This window comes from Lutjanus erythropterus, chromosome 15 (genome assembly GCF_056507025.1).
Source record: "Lutjanus erythropterus isolate fLutEry1 chromosome 15, fLutEry1.hap2, whole genome shotgun sequence".
Classification (NCBI taxonomy): domain Eukaryota; kingdom Metazoa; phylum Chordata; class Actinopteri; order Lutjaniformes; family Lutjanidae; genus Lutjanus; species Lutjanus erythropterus.
In genome coordinates this window covers 16,075,861-16,095,030 of record NC_139331.1, presented here as the reverse complement: position 1 = coordinate 16,095,030, position 19,170 = coordinate 16,075,861, and the positions used below count along the sequence as shown (strand labels likewise).

Here is a 19,170-nt window from a genome sequence, read left to right as displayed (position 1 = left end):
TGCGGTGAGGTGTTGGTGGAGAGACCGGAGAGGACGGAGGCTGCCGGGGGTCACCGACGCTGCAGCAGATTCAGCTCTCCAGAAATACCGAAAGGCGGCAAGTTTAGTTCAGAATGAATCCGTAATCCACCCGACTGCCTGCCGAGAGGTGAAACCAAACCCTCTGATATAAGCTTCGCTATTTTTTGTCTATTCCTGGAGAGCTCAATGCGCCTCGTCTCCAACAAAATGATCGGGAGAGGACTGTTCGTCTTGACAATACTGTCCAACTGCGGTAAGAAAACGATAAAGCTGAGTGAAGTTGATGAATGTGGTGGCTGGTTGAGAGGAAGCTGCGTTGACAGATGTTGTCTGTCGGGGTTCAGCACCAAGGACAGCGACTAACATCTTTAACTGCGGTGGAAGATGGAGAGAATCACCTGCACCTTTGGCACATTCAGTCCCCCTGTGTTACCGAACCAGCCTGTGTGTTTTCAATGACAGTGTCATCAAAGCTTCAGGGACTGCAGAAATACGAGATAAAAGATGGGGATGATTCATGCTTTTTTTTTCTTCTTCTTCTTCTTTCTTTTCTTACTTTTCTTGCAGTTCTGTCATTGCCAGTGACTCCGAGTCAGCTGGAGAATGAGGACGTGAAGGTAAAGATTTGGTTATAATTAGCAGTATTTGAGCTGGTATTTGTTAACGGAACTCAAAATACCACAATAAAGATATTTATCACGATATTACAAAAGCAAAACGGCTTGAAAAATATGTCCTTTCTTAAATAATAATTCTGATGTATACAGCATGTTTTATTTGTATGAAATTTGTTTTTACTTTTAACATAAAGTGCTTCTGCTTTCTTCTTTGATAAAATAAAATTAAAGATTTTTTGAGGCCATTGCTGCCACCTGTATTAGGGAGTAACAAAATTCCAAAATCAATATATTGGCTGATATTCTTTATTTATAAAATCCAAAATTACACCAAGGCGCTGAAACAGTTATCTTTCAATGATACTTATTAATCAATATAAACTATATATTTAAAAAACAAACAAACAAACAGAACAATATGAACTCAGAAAAAGGACCAAATATACATATAAACCTGCCTGCAAAAGTAAATAAATAAATAAAAATAATGTGCATTATGTTTTGTAAAAAATACCTGAAGAATTTTTTGTGTTTAATAAGATTCAAGATTCAATAATTTATTACCATTTCAATGAAACATTGACTGGACTTATCACATATCAACAATACAAAACAAATACACTTACGCATGGAAATATCAGGAAAAAATACGCATCAATATAAGATAAATAAACAATGTAAAATACTCTATCAGAGTAGATTTAAAAAAATCTCTATCAAACTCAAGATATATTCAGATCATGTACATTCAGTCAACTCATCATTTTAAGTCAAAAGACTTCAAGTTAGAAGAACTCATGTTTGTAAGTTCTGAAACTAAATGCCAGAAATTTTAAATATAATTAACTTGAATTAGTAAATTTTCAATATTTATGTTGAGTTAATAGATGAGTTGATTGCACTAAATTCCTGCTACTATTGTAATTAAGCTTATTTGAAATTCTAAATTCAATAAATTATATGCATGATATGACAAAATAAACCTTCATTACAGTGAGTCTACTCTTTCTGCTTGCCACACTATAAAGACAAGCAGCAGTGATTAGAAATATTTAATCCAAGCAATTTAACTCAGTTAAGCACTTTCTCCACTGGGGGCAATCTCAGCACGACCTTGTTCAAATCAATAGATACCGTTCTGAGCGCGATGGAGAGCCTTGACCTCCATGATTTGGTGTCGCTGGATCCATTTCACATCATGCTGGAGAGGCAGAGGGAGGTAGTGTCTAGAATAAGGTCTGGGGAGATAATGGAGACGATGTGTGAAAGAAGGATGGGAGCTGTGAAAATAGGACTGAGTGGCATTCAAAGATCTGGCAGACAGAGGGAAAAAAATCGAGTGAAATATCATCAGGCATGTGGGATTGGCTTGACATTGAAAAGCACAATGAGAGATGAAATGATTCTGATCTCTCATCTGAGGGTTTCACATCTTTGAATTAGTCAGTGAGTTTGGCACAAGAGCTGCATTCAAAGAGAAGCAGATGGATTTTAATCTATAAAGCTGTGTAGATTCATTCCCATATAGCCCCCACCAAGAGAAGGACTGTTTTATTTAACTCTCTTAATTCATTCTGATTGTAGCAGCATCCCATTTGACAGTAATACCACTGACTGACCAAAGCTGTCAAACAAAACAATCATCTTCTTTGATATTCTGATCACATGTTCTCCAGGCAAATATGAGAATGTGACAGCAAATGTTTCTGAGTCATTTCATGCGTTCTCTGTGTCTGCAGGTCATGAAGTGCATCGTGGAGGCGTTGGCAGACGTACTATCGAGGCCCCACCCCATGCCTGTCAGTCAGGAGTGTTTGGTCACACTGAAGACAGGTAAGCCCCACCCAAAGGACGACAGCTGGGTGTTAGATATCACAATTTTAATCATGTTAATGTGATTTTAGTTATGACTAATGCCTTCACTTAAAACAATATTTACTTATTTATTTATTTTTTATAGGGACAATTATGGAAGCTGAGAACATCTGTGCTTACAGTTATTTTTTTTATGCTGTTATCTTGAGATCACAGGTTAATTTATCTTGTTGTCTTTAATAAAACAAACCTAGTTTTCTCAAGATAACTCATGATCTCAAGATAACAGCATTTTAAAAAAATAATACCAACCACAGCCATTCTTGGTTAGCCTGGACGAGAGTCACATGTCAAAGCATTTATAACCTAAGCTCATTTATGACATCTGTCCCAAGATGGGCCTTTATACAAACAGACAAACCATAGGTACCACTTCTGTCTTAACATGCACAGGTGTACACAGTAACCTAAATATGAAAATATCATGGAATGCATTAAAATTTGCAGCATAAAATTATATCATGAATGATGAATTTTGCCACCTTCGATCATCGTGTTGTCCATTAAAGTCAAGATGACATAAGAAGTATCTTTTTAGTCCTTTTAGATCACATCTCCAGTCATATTATGCACCCATTTAACGAATGGTTTAATTTTTATATGCCAAAAAAACAAAAAAGCACAAAACCTTCATTCCCTTCCTGTAAAACAAAACATGATGTGTGCTTGACTCAGCCAATAATGTCATGACATCCACCCATCAATCAGTCTTACACAGAGACGCCCATTTTTCAATGGTCAAATCAAATTCCACCCAATGTTGTGTCCCTCCTGCCTAAATTATGTCACTCAGAGATACATCACGATACAGAAGCTTAATACTCTCAAAATGCTCTTTCATCTGGACTTAATTTTAACTTTTGATGAGAGGAAACCCTTTAAATAATATATTTGTGTAATATTTTTTGGCCTTTTTTGGTCATGTGACTCAGCTAAATACAATAATATATCACTGTGAGACCAAGAAAAGAAAACATATAAGTGACATCACAATAAGATTAACAAAATGATTTATAATATATTGATATTACCAAGTTGAGATGCACAAATTGTTAAAATGCAATAAAAAATGATGTCATCCTCTTGGATTTATTTTCCTTAATATCCTCACATCTTAAATAAACTGCTGAACAAAAGAAGACAGTGTTTCAGGTTTTGATTATACACTAATCCTTTGTTAGGTTCAATTTGACAATATAATCAGATAAAATATTTTATTTTCATGGCTCACGCTGTTGTTTGTATTTTAAGGATTCAACAAAGCATAAAAAAAATTCAATAAAGCAGTCCTTTTTATGTGACATGGAGTCTAAATGTGCATTTATTTTCAAAATTCTGGGAACGTCAGCTTTATTTTAACCATCTTCATCTTCATCATCATGTAACAAATCAGCCCTCACTGCAACAACACTGTACGTGCTCTGCTTTTTTATTGAGAGTAACATGCCCACATCATAAGGTTAATGGATTGATGCAATGGCTGCTGGGTTAAAAAAAAAAAAAAATGATGTAGGGTTACTAGCACTCAGTGAAGACTATTCAGTTACATAGCCAGTGTATTTCCTTGATGCTGTCCTTGTTGTAAAAAATCAATCAGAGCATTACTCACCAAACGTTTGTTACTGAGCGGGAAACTGTACACCACCAGAGGGATGGAGAGGAGAGGGAGAGGGGGAGAGAAGGGGGAGTCAAAGTCATGGAGAGAAAATGGAGAAAAAAAAAGAAAGAAAGAAAGATCACAGCATGATGCCAGAGCACGTGCAGCACAGTACAGCAGTTGTCTTTTTGTGCTTGCTGCGTACAGTACAGTATGCAGTGCCATTTGTGGGTCAGCAGAAAGTCCAGTGCTCACTGCTGCTGTAATTCACTGGAGGGGAGTCTCTGTGGGCCAAATGATTAATTGTACTCTCGCTTTGAAAGCAGTAAATTTCAGGGCAATTAACTCTGACGAACCACTGAAGCAAACTGCTGAGTCCTGTGAAAAAGTGAAGGGGAAAGACATATACCTGTGTTTTACCTCCTGCAGGAGCCCATTACTGCCTTTTGTCTGGTCTTTTCTTTCTTGAGCGAGGTACTTAACCACTTGTTCACATGCATTTTGATGTGTGTTTGTCAGTAGTGAGGAAATGTTCAGAAACACTAACACCACACTGTGAAAACACTTACGTAAGTGTTTTTGGATTAATATTACTGCTGTAATAATGCGTATGGGTGTCACTTTTGTTCTTGCCTGCAAAAAGCCATCACACTCCCTTTAGGGAAGGTGGCCTTGTGGGTAACCTGGACCCTAATATGTGATGCAGATTAGAGGGTTTGTTGTAAGAAGTGAGTCTCTACTGGCACCAGCATGTTTCTGTAGTCACAGAGGAGTGCTTCATATTGCAAGTAAACTACAAGGAGTTTCTAAAAAACAGTCTCAATTTAAAACCGATGCCTCCATTTGACCTACAAAAGCAATCAAGACCATCAGAGAGAAGATTGGCTGTTTCTATAAAGATATTCTGAATGCCTGCATACTGTATATTATCCTTACTGCTGGGTAGTTTAATACAGCAATCCATCATAGCCTGTGAAATCATCATATGTTTGCAGCTAAAAGTCAATTTTCTTTTCCCAGGAGAAACTTGTTTTTCATTGCTCTCACCTGGTTAACTCTCGGGGTCACAATTCTCCCATACTTCCTCCAATTTCTGACAAATCTCCATCATTATACAGCATGTGTAAGCCCTACAACTCTAAAGTCTGCTGTTTTCACTCAGACAACAACACCAAATGTTGTTTTGTGCCGCAGCAGGGAGCTGTTTGAGCCCGCCGTATGGCAGTATCCAGGTGTCCCTCATACATTAATGCTCGCGCCTTGTCCTCCTCTGTCTCCTCTGTGAGTAAGAGCCATGTCTAGAAGGCAACCCTTGATTTGCAAAACTCTTGCAAGATTTGATGTTAGTGTTAGAGAAAGATCGCATGTCTGGGGTTCCCTTCTAGACACAATGACAAGTGAAAGATGGAAAGAGAAGTGAAGAGAGCTAAGAGACAGAAAGAAAATTTCAGATGACCTGGCAAGAAGAATTTCTGTTTCATACAGAAAATTTTAAAGGAAAGGGGCACATTTTTCACTTTTTTGTCACTGTAATCAAATGTGAAATTGGACCAGGGGAGTCTAAATGCTGTAGCTAATAAGTATCAGTTTCAGGTCATCTGCAGGCATCTGTTTTCCAAAAATGTGTACTTATTATGTTATTTTCATTCTCGAAAAGTCCCCAGAATGCAGGAGACAAAGTCTATGAAACTCAATTTTTCTGGAGAGAGGAACCTCACTTTGGTAAAAAAATAAAATAAAAATGCTTATTTAAAAAAAATGCTTCGTTACTTTCCATCACTAATGTTAATGTGTGTGTATGTTTATATGCAGATGACAGGCTTGTTTCTATCCTTCGCCATCATAACTTTCTGAAGGAGCTGCAGGAGATTGCTGTTCAAGGTGAGTCACAGATCACAAGCAATCGAAGCATGCTTGAGTGCTTGTTTACATTTCTTTTAACATAAAGATGATAGCATAGAAAGAAATCTTGAATAATTTGTTTTAATGTTAGGTGGTCAAGAGAGATCTCAGCTGCAGAGAGATGCTGCTGCTCCTGACCCAACAACACAAACTCCTCAGACTGCAAGTGATCAGGCTGGTGAGTTCTGCATCGTCGCGTTGTTTATCTCTCATCACAGTTCCACTTTAAGCGAATATCTAATCAACAATTTTAAATGCAGCAGCTGTCAAAATGATGTATCACCTCCATTATTTCCCATTTTATGTTGTCAGCAAGGCAGAGGAGATATGCTGAGGTGAATTTAAACTCTGCTGATGCTTTCTGTGGTCCTTCCACCCGACGGCACACCTGGCTTTTTTAAAGTCAGTGCCAGACACCATGTGAAGCACACAGTGGGCGAGCAGCAGTGCAGGAGCAAGTGCAGTAATGACAAAAAAAAAATCTATTAAATAAGGTGTATCCACGCACCTTGACCCAGTGTGTGTTCTCTGGCTGCCAGCCTGAAGGGCTTTTCAGCTCTGTGAGAACTGCAAAATGGATAGAATAGTGTTAATTGTAAACTTACAATGCTGCAAATTGTAGCACTTTACATTAGAGCTCGATAATAACATGGTAATAGTGGAGGTAATCGTTTTGATAATTTCAGTTATTACTTGATTATTACCTATTTATTACCAAATAATGAGGGAAAATTATGTAGTAATGGTAGAGTAATATTTTGCAAAAAATGTGGTAATCTGCTTCGGAGTAGTTGTGCTTTGTTGCAATCTTCAAATGTGTTTCTTGACTATTACCCTTTGTTTTGGCCCCTTATCACCCTGTTGCATAAATTTCAGTCTAAAGGCTCATTTTTGCTCCCTTTACATTCAAAAATAGATATCTACGTTTTAAACAAAGTAGCAGTCATATAATTCCTGAGTTGGCTTGGAAATTAAGTAATACATCAACTAGAGAGCACTTCTCAGAGTCAAAGTTACCCCTAAGAAAAAGATGACGAGTCAAAAGTTTCTGACAACAACAAAAATGGAGAGAGATGATGGAGGAGATGGTACTAAAGTATCTCTTGAGAAAGAGGCAAAAGCAGAGGAATCGTTGTTGACACTGTTGGTCTGTGCAGCCATTAAATACATCATCACATGTAGATGGATCATGGCATGTACATATGAAGGTATGGTGAGAAAATTGCAAAGGCAGGGACGTTTAAGCATCATGTGATGCACAATTTTATTGTATTACGTAAAATCTGACATACTGACCCACTCCATTAAGCAAAATGACATAAAAATACCCAGTGATAAACTGTCCTGCTTTCGTGTAAGCGCCTTCTTTTAACATCACGGGAAAATCAATGCCTTCTAGTAAATTAAATCCCTACCCCTCCCTGTTGTCAGATCGATCCATGTTGGAGGCTTTAGGAGGCCCCGGTGAAAGATCCATTCTGTCCCAGAAAAGGAGGACGTTAAATGGAGATGGAGAGGAAGAACAGGATGAGAGCCCAGGAGATGAAGAGTCACAGGAGGACAATGACAAGGCTGAAGAGATGCAGGTAAAGAGGGAAAGTGAGGAGAGGCCAGCAAGTCACATGGAGGAGTGGAGCGAGGCCAAGGCTGACAACAGGGAGGAGGAAGAAGAGGACGAAGAGGAGCATGAAGAGAAGAGAGCAGACTCAGAGGAGAACTCAGAGGAAACCATGACCAAGGATAAGAAAGGTGAGTGGACATTTTCTTTCTTTATGTTTGCAAGTTATTTTATTTACAATAAAAAGAGAAAGAAACTCATAAGATAGCAGAATATGAAAGGCACAGTTCACCCCAAAATCAAAAATACAGATTTTTCCTCTTACCTGTAATGCTGTTTATCCATCTACATCTTATTGGTATGAGTTGCCGAGTTTTGGAGATACCATGGAACTAAATGTCTCTTGTCTTGTGGTGGTCAAAGTGCCAAAACAACAACAACAACAACAGCAACAACAAAACATTTGAAAAAGTCAACAGCAATATCGCTTTCCAGAAATCATGACCCCGTTTTTCAAGATAATCTGCAGACCCTGTTATGAGCACTTTCATGAAGGAACTACTTTCTCTTTACTGAAGTACATCCATCAATCATATCATTGCACACGAGGAAGGGTTTATTTACTCAGTCAAACCAGACCAGCATGTGCATGGAAAACAAGCTAGTTTCATTATTTTCTAGGGAAAACAGACATCTCTACGGCTTAAATTTCCAAAACTCAACGACTCACACCAATACTATCTAGATAGATAAAAAGATCTGTAAAATGTGTTTTGATTTTAGGCTGAACTGTCCCTTTAAGATAAGGAGGGTGAAAAAAACCTCCAGGCTTGTAGATGAAACCGCCTGCCACAAGAGGACTGGGTGATTGATGGAAGTGCTTCCATCTACATGATGAATTTCAGCCCCCCCACAGGGGGAGCGGGGCCAACATGGCTGGCATACTGACAGACAGCTCACCAAAAGAAATGATTAAATGTCTCCATGTCGCAGAATTCAAATGAGCTGGTGTGCGCAGTTACAGCTGGAATCATCTGCCATAATCTCCATCCTTAGATCAAGACCGCAATCAAGATTTAGATTTTCTTTTTCTTGGGCTAAAAGGACAAAGTAGCTACAATGAAATATGCATACCTATTCTACAGAAGGGAGCTTCAGCCAAGTCATCTGATTGCTCCAGTCATGCTGTTAATTCCCATAAAGCACAGCGAGTAGCACTGGGGGCAGAGCTGCCAGCTGGCACGAAATATTTCATTACGAGAAGTGGAATCTTGCTGATGGTGGAGAGTATCTGCCCGTAGTCGACTGTAGTAGAGGTGTCTCAGTTCAAAACAGAAAAAAATACACCACATTCTTTATATTTCTTATTCCCAGGTGCTGGATCTGGTGAGAAGAGAGATGCACCCAGAAGCAAATCAAAAGAGAGGCTGTTTGATGAAGAAGATGAAGAGGACAAAGACAAGAGCTCTGCACTTTTCTCACATAAACAAGACGAGAAACAAGCCGAAGAAGAGGATGAAGGGCAGGCGAAGAAAGGAAGCAGAGAGAGCCTAAAGCGATGGACCAAGAGGGGCAAGGCGCTGTCGCTGAAGAAGAAGAAAGAAGTTGGAAAGGAGGCGCAGCAGGAAGTGCCACATCATTCGAAAGAAGTCTCAGAGGAAGAGGAGGAGAACAGTAAAAGAGACGCACAGAGGAGTCCAGAGGAGAAGGAGCTGCAGATGATTGCTAGAAGGGGACCTGAGGAGAGGAGGGGGTCGGAGGAGGAGGGGAGTGCCAGCCGAAAGTCAGAGGTGTGCTGTCAATGCCTTTATCTCCCAACAAGTGTTGTAACTTTGTAGAGCAGCTGAGGATAAAACAGCAGTTTGACATTTTGGAAAACAAGTTTATTTGTTTTCTTGCTGAGAATTAGATATGAAGATTATGGAAGAGCAGTAGGGCCAGGCGTACAGGAAAAAAAATTAGTGGAGGAAGATGGGGTTTTTTTTCATTTTGATAAAAATGTTAAAATGATACCACTTTATTCTCAACATTTTGACTTTATTCTCAAAATCCAACATAAAGAAAACTTTCCTTCTCTCATTTCCCCCTCCCCTTATTGGCCCCATGTTCTTCTGTAGAAGATTGATACAACTCTCATGGTAAATATGAAGCTACATCCAGCAGCCTATTAGCTTAGCTTAGCATAAAGACAAAATGGCTAGCATCTGCCCAAGGATAACAAGTCCATCTCCCTTCACTTCTAAAGCTCTCTATTTAACACTTTATATCTTGTTTGTTACTGCTTATGTTCAATAAATAGTCTAGCACATAATCCTCTGTAAATTAATACATTTATTTTGCAGGATATTCCTTTTCCTTGAATTCCTTTAAATAATGACTTTATGCATCATGTTATTTTCTACTCAAAAAGGCTCAAACCTTTAGGCCTGTCATGATAACTACATAGAGTAATTATATGTAGGTGCAACGCAGAGGAAACAGCATCAAAGCAAAAGTCTGTACACTTAAAAATTCTGACCTGATGAAGATCCAAGTGGGATCCAAACATTATTAAAAACTTACGCGGCATTGAGTAAGTGTACAAGTGTTAACCACAATTAACAATATTGTTGGCTTTCTAAGACCATTTTGTGCATAATAATGCAAGCCCATCTTTTCAGAGAGCAATTAACTTTATTGAAGAATATAGAATATTGAAGAATATTCAGACACTGAAATTGTAATGTGAAAAAATAACCTCGATAAATAAGACATAAATGAAATAAAACCACACAACCAAAACATACTGGCTTATTCACATTAATGAGCTCTTCTCTCTCATTTAGCTACCTTGAGTGCTGGAGTGTAGCTTTGAAATGAAAATGCTGGTGTAAACAAATACTCATGTAAACACTAACAGCAATATAAAGGTCAGCAAAAATGATCGAGGTCATATTGCACGACAAGTCCATAAAGGAATTATTGTGACAGACCTATTGTAGCGCTGAGCCCTGTGGTTTGCTAGCTCAAAGCCAAAACACTGAGTTATGTTTTTGTGTTTTAAAAAATAATGAAGCCGAATCCTCCCTGCAGCTTGAACCCCGTGAAGATACAAAATGGCACAGCTGCAGTTTGGCAGCCTGATCGAAGGAAGCTGTTCAGACTGTGATAGCCTAATGGCCCCAAACTGACAATCCTGGTCATAATGTGTCCTTTCCAAAAGCCCTGGAAGCAATTGTGTCTGCATATTTTTAGAGCTGTTGTGCATGAAAAGTTTGCACATATATCTGATCGTTTGCACTCTAAGCATCTCACTGTCCTCTCATTATATCTGCAGGAGCCAGAGATTGAAAGCCTGGCAGCCATCGAGTCAGAGCTGGAAAACGTTGCCCAGAAACTCCACGAGCTGCGGCGAGGCTGAGAGAGAGAGAGCGATTGGTAAAAAAGTTGACACCGCAACCTCTTCTGCCTCCTCGTACTCCTCCGCTTTACCAGCTGCCTGGTTTCCACAGATAGAGTGTGTGAATATGTGACCAGATTTTATCTTTCGCTGTTTTTCCGGAGGATGCCCCCTTGCACCACACTGCTGCAGCCTCCCCTATGACATCCTGTCCCTCACATAGATTAGTATACAGTAGATGCAGCTAGACATGCATATTAAAAACTAAAAACATACAACTGTACAAATTCTGTGCATTCAAACACATGCATATAATAGCCAGAACACACAGCAAGGCTCCTACAGGAAAAATCTTTCCAGCAGTGAAGGTTGACAGCTTGTTTTCCTTCATTTTCTCTGACAATCATCTCTTCTCTTTCTGCAAATTGTATCTCGCCTGCTTTCCAATTATTTTATCACTGAACACTGATTTATATGAAAGGCTGAGGCAGATCCAGGTGCACACACACCAACAAGGTGAGGTTGTACAGTAACGGCATGTATACATGTATAAAGCTCTTTCTGGGATGCTTACTTACTGTAGAGGAAGCAGAAGAAGAAGACATCGATGCTTACTTATTATAGATACAGTCAAGCCAAGGCAATAATTGAACATTTTTAGCAGATTAATGGCAGGATTGTAACTTAAACTGTACTTAATTTATGTAAGAAAACAAATAAATTGAAATGAGTTTATCTGGAAATCTCTGTTTTATTAAATCCTTTTAATGTCTCTAGAATCAAATGGAATTTGCATAAGAGAATTAATGCAATAAACTCTGCATACTAACAAATTTACATCTGTGTAGGTATCTTAATGGACTGTTTTTTGCATCACTTTCATCACTTGGTATCTGATTAAATATAATTGAAACTGCAGATAAGACAAATTCATTCAATACTATATCATATATTATTCATAAACTGTATTTTATTCATACAGTCCATAGTGAACTCCACTGTAAAGAGACATTAATTCACACTGTAGATGCAATCTGTAGTTTGCACTTGGTTGTGTTTGTGGGCGAAGGAGCTGAGAACATGAATCATCACTCTGACCCACAAGCTGTTTATACAGTAGATTCAGTTCCAAGACAACAGCATTTTAACCCTTTAGTTTTGGCACCAGTGTTACATTATTCTTTTAGTTGCTACTATTAAGAGGAAAGAGCCGGTGTAGACTTGAATCACACATTGTGGTGTGTTGAAAGGAGACGAGAATAGAGCGTGGGCAGAGGAGAAAGTGAAAATGCTAAAAGTTCTGTTTTCTCTGGCAGTTTAAAGCTACTACAAAGACATTTTAACTGGTTATGAAATAGTCTCAGATGTCTCTATATGACCTACATAAGCAAAAGTGACCATTCATGAGAAGATCGGCTACTTCTATACATGTAGTTATTCTTAACACCTGCAACCAGGTTGAAATCAGGTGAAACAAGCTTGTCTTTACACTTTGCCAAACAGATTTACAATGAGAAGAATGCCAGCCAGTTAAGAAGAAGCAGGAGGAGATTTTTCTATAAAAAGTTTTATTTTTAACTTTATATTTGGTGGTAATAAAAGTGAATATATGACCGCTTTTGTCCACAGGGGCCTCCAAAATTAACACAACATGAAAGTTCCTTGTAGTAGCTTTAAATATATATAACTGCTATACACTGAAACTGTTAAGAGATGTCTGTAAATATACAACCAATATATGCAAATAAAAAATATAAAGTTTTTCCATGCAAAATAAATCTTCCTAACAATCTCAGTTATTTGAAGGTGGTTTTGTATTACAAATTAATTATAAAAGTATGTAAAGGTAAATGTAGCAAACCACAAAAATGGTTGAATCACAATTCAAAGTTGGCAAAGAGAAAGAAGAAAAAGATCAGATTACAGCTTTATCAGGAGTAAATTGTTGCTTTCCTTTGTCCTATCAAAAATAAACATCTTATTTGGAGATGACTGAATTCTGACTTGCTTCTGCTAATTATCCCGACTAGTGTGTGAATAACAGTAGAAAGACAAGAAGAGCAGGAGTTTTTTTTTGCCGTTATCACAGGAGCTGATTCTGTTAGACAAATAAAGATCAGTGCAACAAGAGGGAAAAAAGGGAAAATTTTAAGATCCTAAATTAGGATGGGGCAGAGACAAGAGCAGGGCTATTTCTTAGGATCTGAGTTTCGGGGAGTAGGAGAAAATGGACAAAATCTCATAATAATAAAATACTGAGTTCAACTATATCTAGAAAAAATAGACCAGACATATTGATATGAAATATTAGGGTAAACACAGGTGTTACCAATGATACTAATTAAGGTCACCTTTCCAGAGAGCCAACATGCAGCATAGCAGCACCATGACTCTGTTTGACTTGAGTAGAAATAACTTTAATTAGTATAATTAGTAACACCTGTGTTTGCTCTACTATTTCATGTCAAATACTTGTTAGACATATTATTTAGAAGTTTCTGCCACAAATCAGATTCATTAAAGGCAGTGAAGATCTCCTCCTTTTAAGATTTATGTATAAGGACACCAAAACAGGCTGCAAATATTATAAAAAATTCATGACAGCAAAAAGGAGAGGGCACCAGATGGCGATATTCCACTGTCTCAGTCTTCATTTGCAAAGGTGAGTGCTGTCAGGGGAGAAGGGCAACATACTGTTTAGTCACACTGGGACACTTCCTTTTTGTTCTTTGGAACCTAGATTTCCATCTTGTCTTATGTAAAAATTAAAGAGAAACAAGTACGAATGCTTTGCAGCACTGCATAATTCATTGTATTCAGAATGTCCTCTTTCAGGTCAGCTATCAAATCAATAGGGAGCGATAGCCATTTGGTAAACAGCCTACACTTTTGCACATTAATCTGGTTGTTTGTTGCATTAATTCATATTTTTTTAAACCCGTTTGTTCACTGAAGAAGGCATTACAGTATAGGTGTTCAATAAACCTGAGTGGAAGTGTATTAAATAGCATCACATGAAAACTCAGGTGGGAATAAAACAACCAATATTCACTCACACACACCACTGTGAATCAGTTGTGGAACATCACAAAAGTTCAGTTTGTTTTAATTTAATTAACTTTATTAGAGAAGTAGGACAAACCTCCTACATGATTGACCAGTTTCCTATTTTTATTCACTTTAGATGCAGAGCTGACATAAAAACCTGAAGAAATTGTGATCTAGTTATGCAGGTAACTAAGATGAGTCCTGTGCCTGTTAACTGTGGTTAGTTTGAAGCTAAGGCGTAGACTTCAGCAGAGATGGAAGGGACGGGTCCCCTTTAATATTTGGACCTTTGAGGAGGAGAGGGGACTGTTTGCCTGAGAGCCCTCCTGCATTATATTTCATTATATTTTGATCTGTCACCTATAGCCTGATATTTGTGTTTTTCTTTCTATAAACAGAAAGACATTCCCACTATAAACTGATTGACTGAATGAAAAAGGACAAATGGTGCATTAAAAAATCACCAAAATGAAGGAAATAACTGTTTGATGCCCCCTCCAGTGTGGAAATAAACCTCCACCCTGGGTTTGAGGTGTTAGTTGATCTCATAGTATGTGTGTAGTTTTGAATGTCAGTGGATGTTAAAAGAAAATAACTGCACATATTTATCAAAATTGTTGAAAGAAAACTTGGAGGACTTGTGTTTGTATAAAAAAATATAACATTTTATTTCCAGCTACAAAGTGAAACATGTAACATTTTTGTCACACTTCTCAATAAAATAGTAAAAAATACTGTTGACAAAAAATACACTATTGATACATTTTGAAGCACAGAACAAATTTGGCTTTTAAATTAACTTAAACTGTACAAATATATACATAATTTACACATCAACAATACACAAAAGGAATGAAATTACAATTCTTCCAGTCTTTTTCTTCTATTTTTGTACAAAATAGACACTTTGTTCCTATAGACACTTGGTCTCGTCCTTCTGACCTGAATCAGTAATAGTCAACTTCTCTTTTTTTTTCTCAGTGCCGTGGCAAAGCCCACTGTGTTTGATATCTAACCCTAAACTCAGCACACTGCTGCCTGCTTTCTCATCCACATGCTGGGCGGAAACTCTGACCTTTCCTCTACTCTGTGAGCAGAGTGAACAGCGTAGACAAGGCCGACATTCACACACACACACACACACACACACACACATACAAGGACACATTCAGACCTGTTTGGACAGGGGAACACTGGCCTGCTGTGGTCTGTGTGCTCCATCTACAGCTGCTTAGAGTTTGCAGGTCTGGTCTGGGCTCGGAGGATGGGGGGAGTTATTAGACCGCTCGTTTAGAGAGGAGGTCATGGTTTAGATAAGGTATAGAACGCATACAGTAAAATGGACGGGTCTGTAAAAGGGGATTTCAAGGGGGAATGGGCATAAACCTGACAGTAGGTTTGTCAAAAATAGAAGTTATAGTGCAGGAATCTCTTGGAGCTGCTATGCAGCCCTCTGTCTGAGTCTATGTGGCTGATGTACACCAGCCGTACAAAACACACAGACACTTAGACAAGCATCTGGACTACTTTTACAATGAAAAAATGACAAAAATAAAACATAAACATATATACTGAGCTGCAAAATGAGATGGAGTTCTGTTTGTTTTCAAGTCATAAGCTGCGATCGTCCCTCAAGTGGCTCACGCCATGTCTCCCATCATCTTCTTGTAATACATGGACTCGAAGATGTCGTTCTCCCCGGGGCAGTTGTGGTGGCAGGCGCAGGACTTGATGAACATCATGTGCTTCTTCATGACCTGTCCGTCGGGGCATTTGAACTCCATGGGCAGGGTGGTGGTTCTGTGGGGGGTGCAGCAGCGGCCGTCCAGGCAGACGCCACAGAATTTTGGCCGGTAAGACTTGGTGGTAGTGCAGCCGGAGATCTCAAACTTCATGGGCTTGGAGAGTCTTGGAGTACGGATGCACTTCTTTCCTTTCTGTTGGAAGAAAATTAAGAGAAAAATGACTTTATTAAACATCCTAGTGCTGTAAATGCTGTCTTTGTATCTGCAGAGTTCATGAAAGCAGTACAGTTCAGTTCAGAAACTCACCCTAATGCTCTGCTCCAGCTGGGACTCGCATGGTCGCACCATACACAACCGGGTCTGTTTCTCCAGGCGGCATTCGCGGTTATCGTTGGTGACCCTGGTGGAGATACCAAGGCCGCAAGTCTTAGAGCAGGCACTCCATTCAGTAGTCTGAACCAGGCAGTTCTCCCTCATCATGGAGGGATCTGGGCCATAGGTCTCCTCCTCTCTGTATGCTGTAAAAACAGAAGGAAACACTGGATTAGACCAACAGACTAACAAAGAAACTACAGTCTCATGTGCTTGAAAACTACCTTGATACAGAGAAAGAGACAAACTTACCAGCCAAAGCAGAGCCCATGAAGCTGTTTCTGTAGGGAGAATCACACTCCCACTCCTCGCAGCACTTCCCTGGCACCTTGACCCGTCTTGGCATGGGGCAGTCGGGGCTGGGCAGCCGGACATCCATGGAGCAAAGAGGGACGCAGCCCACGGCTCCATCCAGACAGGTACATTGGTACTTGCAGCTGCTCTGGAAAGTCTCTCCGCTCTTATACACCATGCCTCCAAACACACAGGTGGCTCCATCACGAGCTATCGGGAGATACAGCAAGGGAAAGGTCACGATTCGGTTCGTACAATAAGGATTTTAAAGGCAGAGAAAGTAATTACTTCAGTGGTCAATGCCTCACCTGTGCACACTCCTATGCGTCGGTTAATGGGGGCTCCAAAGTCACAGTAGAGTCCTTTGTGTGGGTCGCAGACGTCTTTCTCCGTGCAGAGCTCCCCCATCTGTTTGGCACACACCCGGCAGCAGCCACAGCCATCCAGCACCAGGCTCACTCCTGGGGGGCACTGAGGGGGAGTGGCAGGGCACGAACACTGGCCGGTGCACTCCTGACCAGCAGCCTGAGCACAAGACACAACCAGACACATGCTCAGTTAGATATCATCTCTACAAAGTCTGTTATAGTCACGTTTCTACATCCAGCTCCTAGGGAACACAATGTCTCCTAAGGCTGGAGTTTCTGTCATGGTGTGACAGGAGTAAAGTTTAAAGACTCAAAGCACTGCCCATATATTTAAAGTCTGTATGAAAACAGCAGTATGAAGTCTTTGGTTAAACTTACCATGTATGAGAGCATGGTGCACAAGAAAGGCAGCAAAATCATCTTCTTCATTCCAGCAGACATCTTTTCTTCCTTGTAGAAATTCTAGTTTTTCCTTTAAGTCTCGTAGAGAAAGTCTTCCTTTAGTCTCAGAGTTTGAGCTTGAGAAACCTTTTCTGATCAAGTTGATCTCTTGTCTAGTTCGTCTCGTAGCGTTTCTCCGCTGCTCCAGTCACAGTCTTTCTTTCTTTCTTTCTTGGTGAAAGCTAGAGTTTAGCTTCGGTAGAGGAGTTGATCTGAGTTCTGACTGCAGAGCTGAGCTCCCTTTATACTCGCTGGCCCTCGGAGCACGTCACTGGGAGCTGAATGGAGAGCCAGCCCTGGACAAACATGGACATACTTGGCATTCTTTCCTCGCTTCCTGACCCCCACTCCAGACATCCCACATTCCTGCTGTCTGAAGGCAAGGCTCTGCTGCTCGGGCCAAACAACACTGTCTCTCTCAGAGCAGCTTTCATCTGGAATGGGAGGTTAAGTCTGGTTAGAGGCCTGGGACCCCACACTGGGAATTCCTGAACACTGACTTCACAAACAGACAGCCGGTACCTATAAATATTAATTTTAAAAAAAGAAGAAAAGAAAAAAAGGAGCACAGTTCAAAAGTGAAGGCACAAAGGGCTTTACATGAAAGAGGAACAGTTAGATAACAACAGGTAGAAACTCATAAAAGTGCATCAACATGCAATAATTATATAAACCGATTGATGTGTACCTGGTGGTTATAACTTTAAGCCCACAACAGCATTCCTTGGTTTGGCGTCAAAGGTGCACAGACAGCCTGTACTTTAGTAAATTAACAGCAAGCTGTTCGGGAGAGGAAATTCATCTGAGTCATTAACTTGTGCTGGTTATCTATCAAGGTGCTTGCTGCTGTACAGAAACTTGGCAACTGCTGCAATCTTCTGTACTTGTGTGGTTACATCTGGGACACTGCAGTGGCATTTTTGCACAGTGACATCAGTAGCTGAACTGCAACTTTAAGCACTCACCATTAGAGAACATGACCTTTTATGCATGAATGAAGCAGTTTAAATACAAATACTTCCTCCAATCCTGTTGTATGATACACATGATGAATAGCTCATTGCCATGATATTATTCCCTTGTAATTCATAATATGTAAACCAGATACAGACTCACTGAAAGGTAGCAATGGTGGAAGAACTATCCTGATCATTTACTGAGGTAACAGTAGAAATATCACAATGTAAATTCTACTACATTACAATAAAAAGTCCTGCATTTTAAGTCCTACTTAAAAGCACAATATCTAAATTTTGTTGCTAGCGGGCTCTCTAATTAAAACCATAACAATACATATAGTTTAATGATATCATGAAAAGGCGTGGGATCATGGGAGTTGTTACTTTACTGTCAAATAACCACTGATGAACCACTCGCAGATGAAAATCTATTCGACATGTCTCAGGCAGAAATCATCTTCATGAATAAGGTAATTTTAAAGGTTTTTTTTTTGCTGATTTACTTCCTCACTCTCTGACGTATCTGTCTTACCTCATCTTTTCCAGACAGTTGTAGCAGTTCACACTTAGCTAGCAGTTGTTTGCAGAAAACACATTGCCTTCAATAAATTATGAATTTCTCAGAGCATCGCTGGAAACATTTGGGATAATTTGAGTAAACAACTCAACAAAAGATATGACAGATGTCTATATGACATTTTAATGCAGGAATTTTAATGCTTTGAAGCTGCGGTATCAACACATAAGTAGCATTTTACTATTGTAGCTGGTTAAGGTGGGGCTATTTGTAACTACTGTGTATAGAGTGGTTTCCAATCCAGGGGTCGTGTACCCTCAAAAGGGTCACAATACAAATTTGAGAGGTCATGAGATGATTAATGACATGAGAAAGAAAAAAAAGTTCTGCTGCATAAGTTCGTGTTAGAGGTACTACGTGAAGCAGCTTACATGTATTAACTGTTTTGTCTTGTGTGAATGCATTGTAACATAACCT

At 39.4% G+C, this 19,170-nt stretch overlaps 2 protein-coding genes across 2 annotated transcripts; one reads left to right on the top strand and one right to left on the bottom strand.

The window, feature by feature from the left end:
* The first annotated feature begins 4 nt into the window (after positions 1-4).
* Positions 5-11,786, top strand: LOC146314204 (uncharacterized). Its single transcript, XM_084738128.1, has 8 exons — positions 5-274; positions 589-638; positions 2,378-2,471; positions 5,923-5,991; positions 6,104-6,190; positions 7,444-7,761; positions 8,945-9,360; positions 10,887-11,786. The coding sequence occupies exons 1-8, from the start codon at positions 208-210 to the stop codon at positions 10,968-10,970; spliced, it is 1,185 nt and encodes a 394-aa protein (XP_084594254.1). The 5' UTR covers positions 5-207; the 3' UTR covers positions 10,971-11,786.
* A 2,849-nt stretch (positions 11,787-14,635) lies between these two features.
* Positions 14,636-17,447, bottom strand: ccn2a (cellular communication network factor 2a). Its single transcript, XM_084737637.1, has 5 exons — positions 17,155-17,447; positions 16,717-16,933; positions 16,367-16,618; positions 16,049-16,260; positions 14,636-15,934 (listed from the first exon to the last, which is right to left on the bottom strand). The coding sequence occupies exons 1-5, from the start codon at positions 17,215-17,217 to the stop codon at positions 15,638-15,640; spliced, it is 1,041 nt and encodes a 346-aa protein (XP_084593763.1). The 5' UTR covers positions 17,218-17,447; the 3' UTR covers positions 14,636-15,637.
* Between the last annotated feature and the right edge of the window lie 1,723 nt (positions 17,448-19,170).

Coding starts and splice junctions, on each gene's coding strand:
- LOC146314204 (XM_084738128.1), top strand. CDS start 208: ATGCGCCTCGTCTCCAACAAAATGATCGGGAGAGGACTGTTCGTCTTG. Junction 5,992..6,103: donor GCAGGAGATTGCTGTTCAAG/GTGAGTCACAGA, acceptor TTTTAATGTTAG/GTGGTCAAGAGAGATCTCAG. Junction 7,762..8,944: donor CATGACCAAGGATAAGAAAG/GTGAGTGGACAT, acceptor TCTTATTCCCAG/GTGCTGGATCTGGTGAGAAG.
- ccn2a (XM_084737637.1), bottom strand. CDS start 17,217: ATGTCTGCTGGAATGAAGAAGATGATTTTGCTGCCTTTCTTGTGCACC. Junction 16,934..17,154: donor GCACCATGCTCTCATACATG/GTAAGTTTAACC, acceptor TCTTGTGCTCAG/GCTGCTGGTCAGGAGTGCAC. Junction 16,619..16,716: donor ACGCATAGGAGTGTGCACAG/GTGAGGCATTGA, acceptor ATCTCCCGATAG/CTCGTGATGGAGCCACCTGT.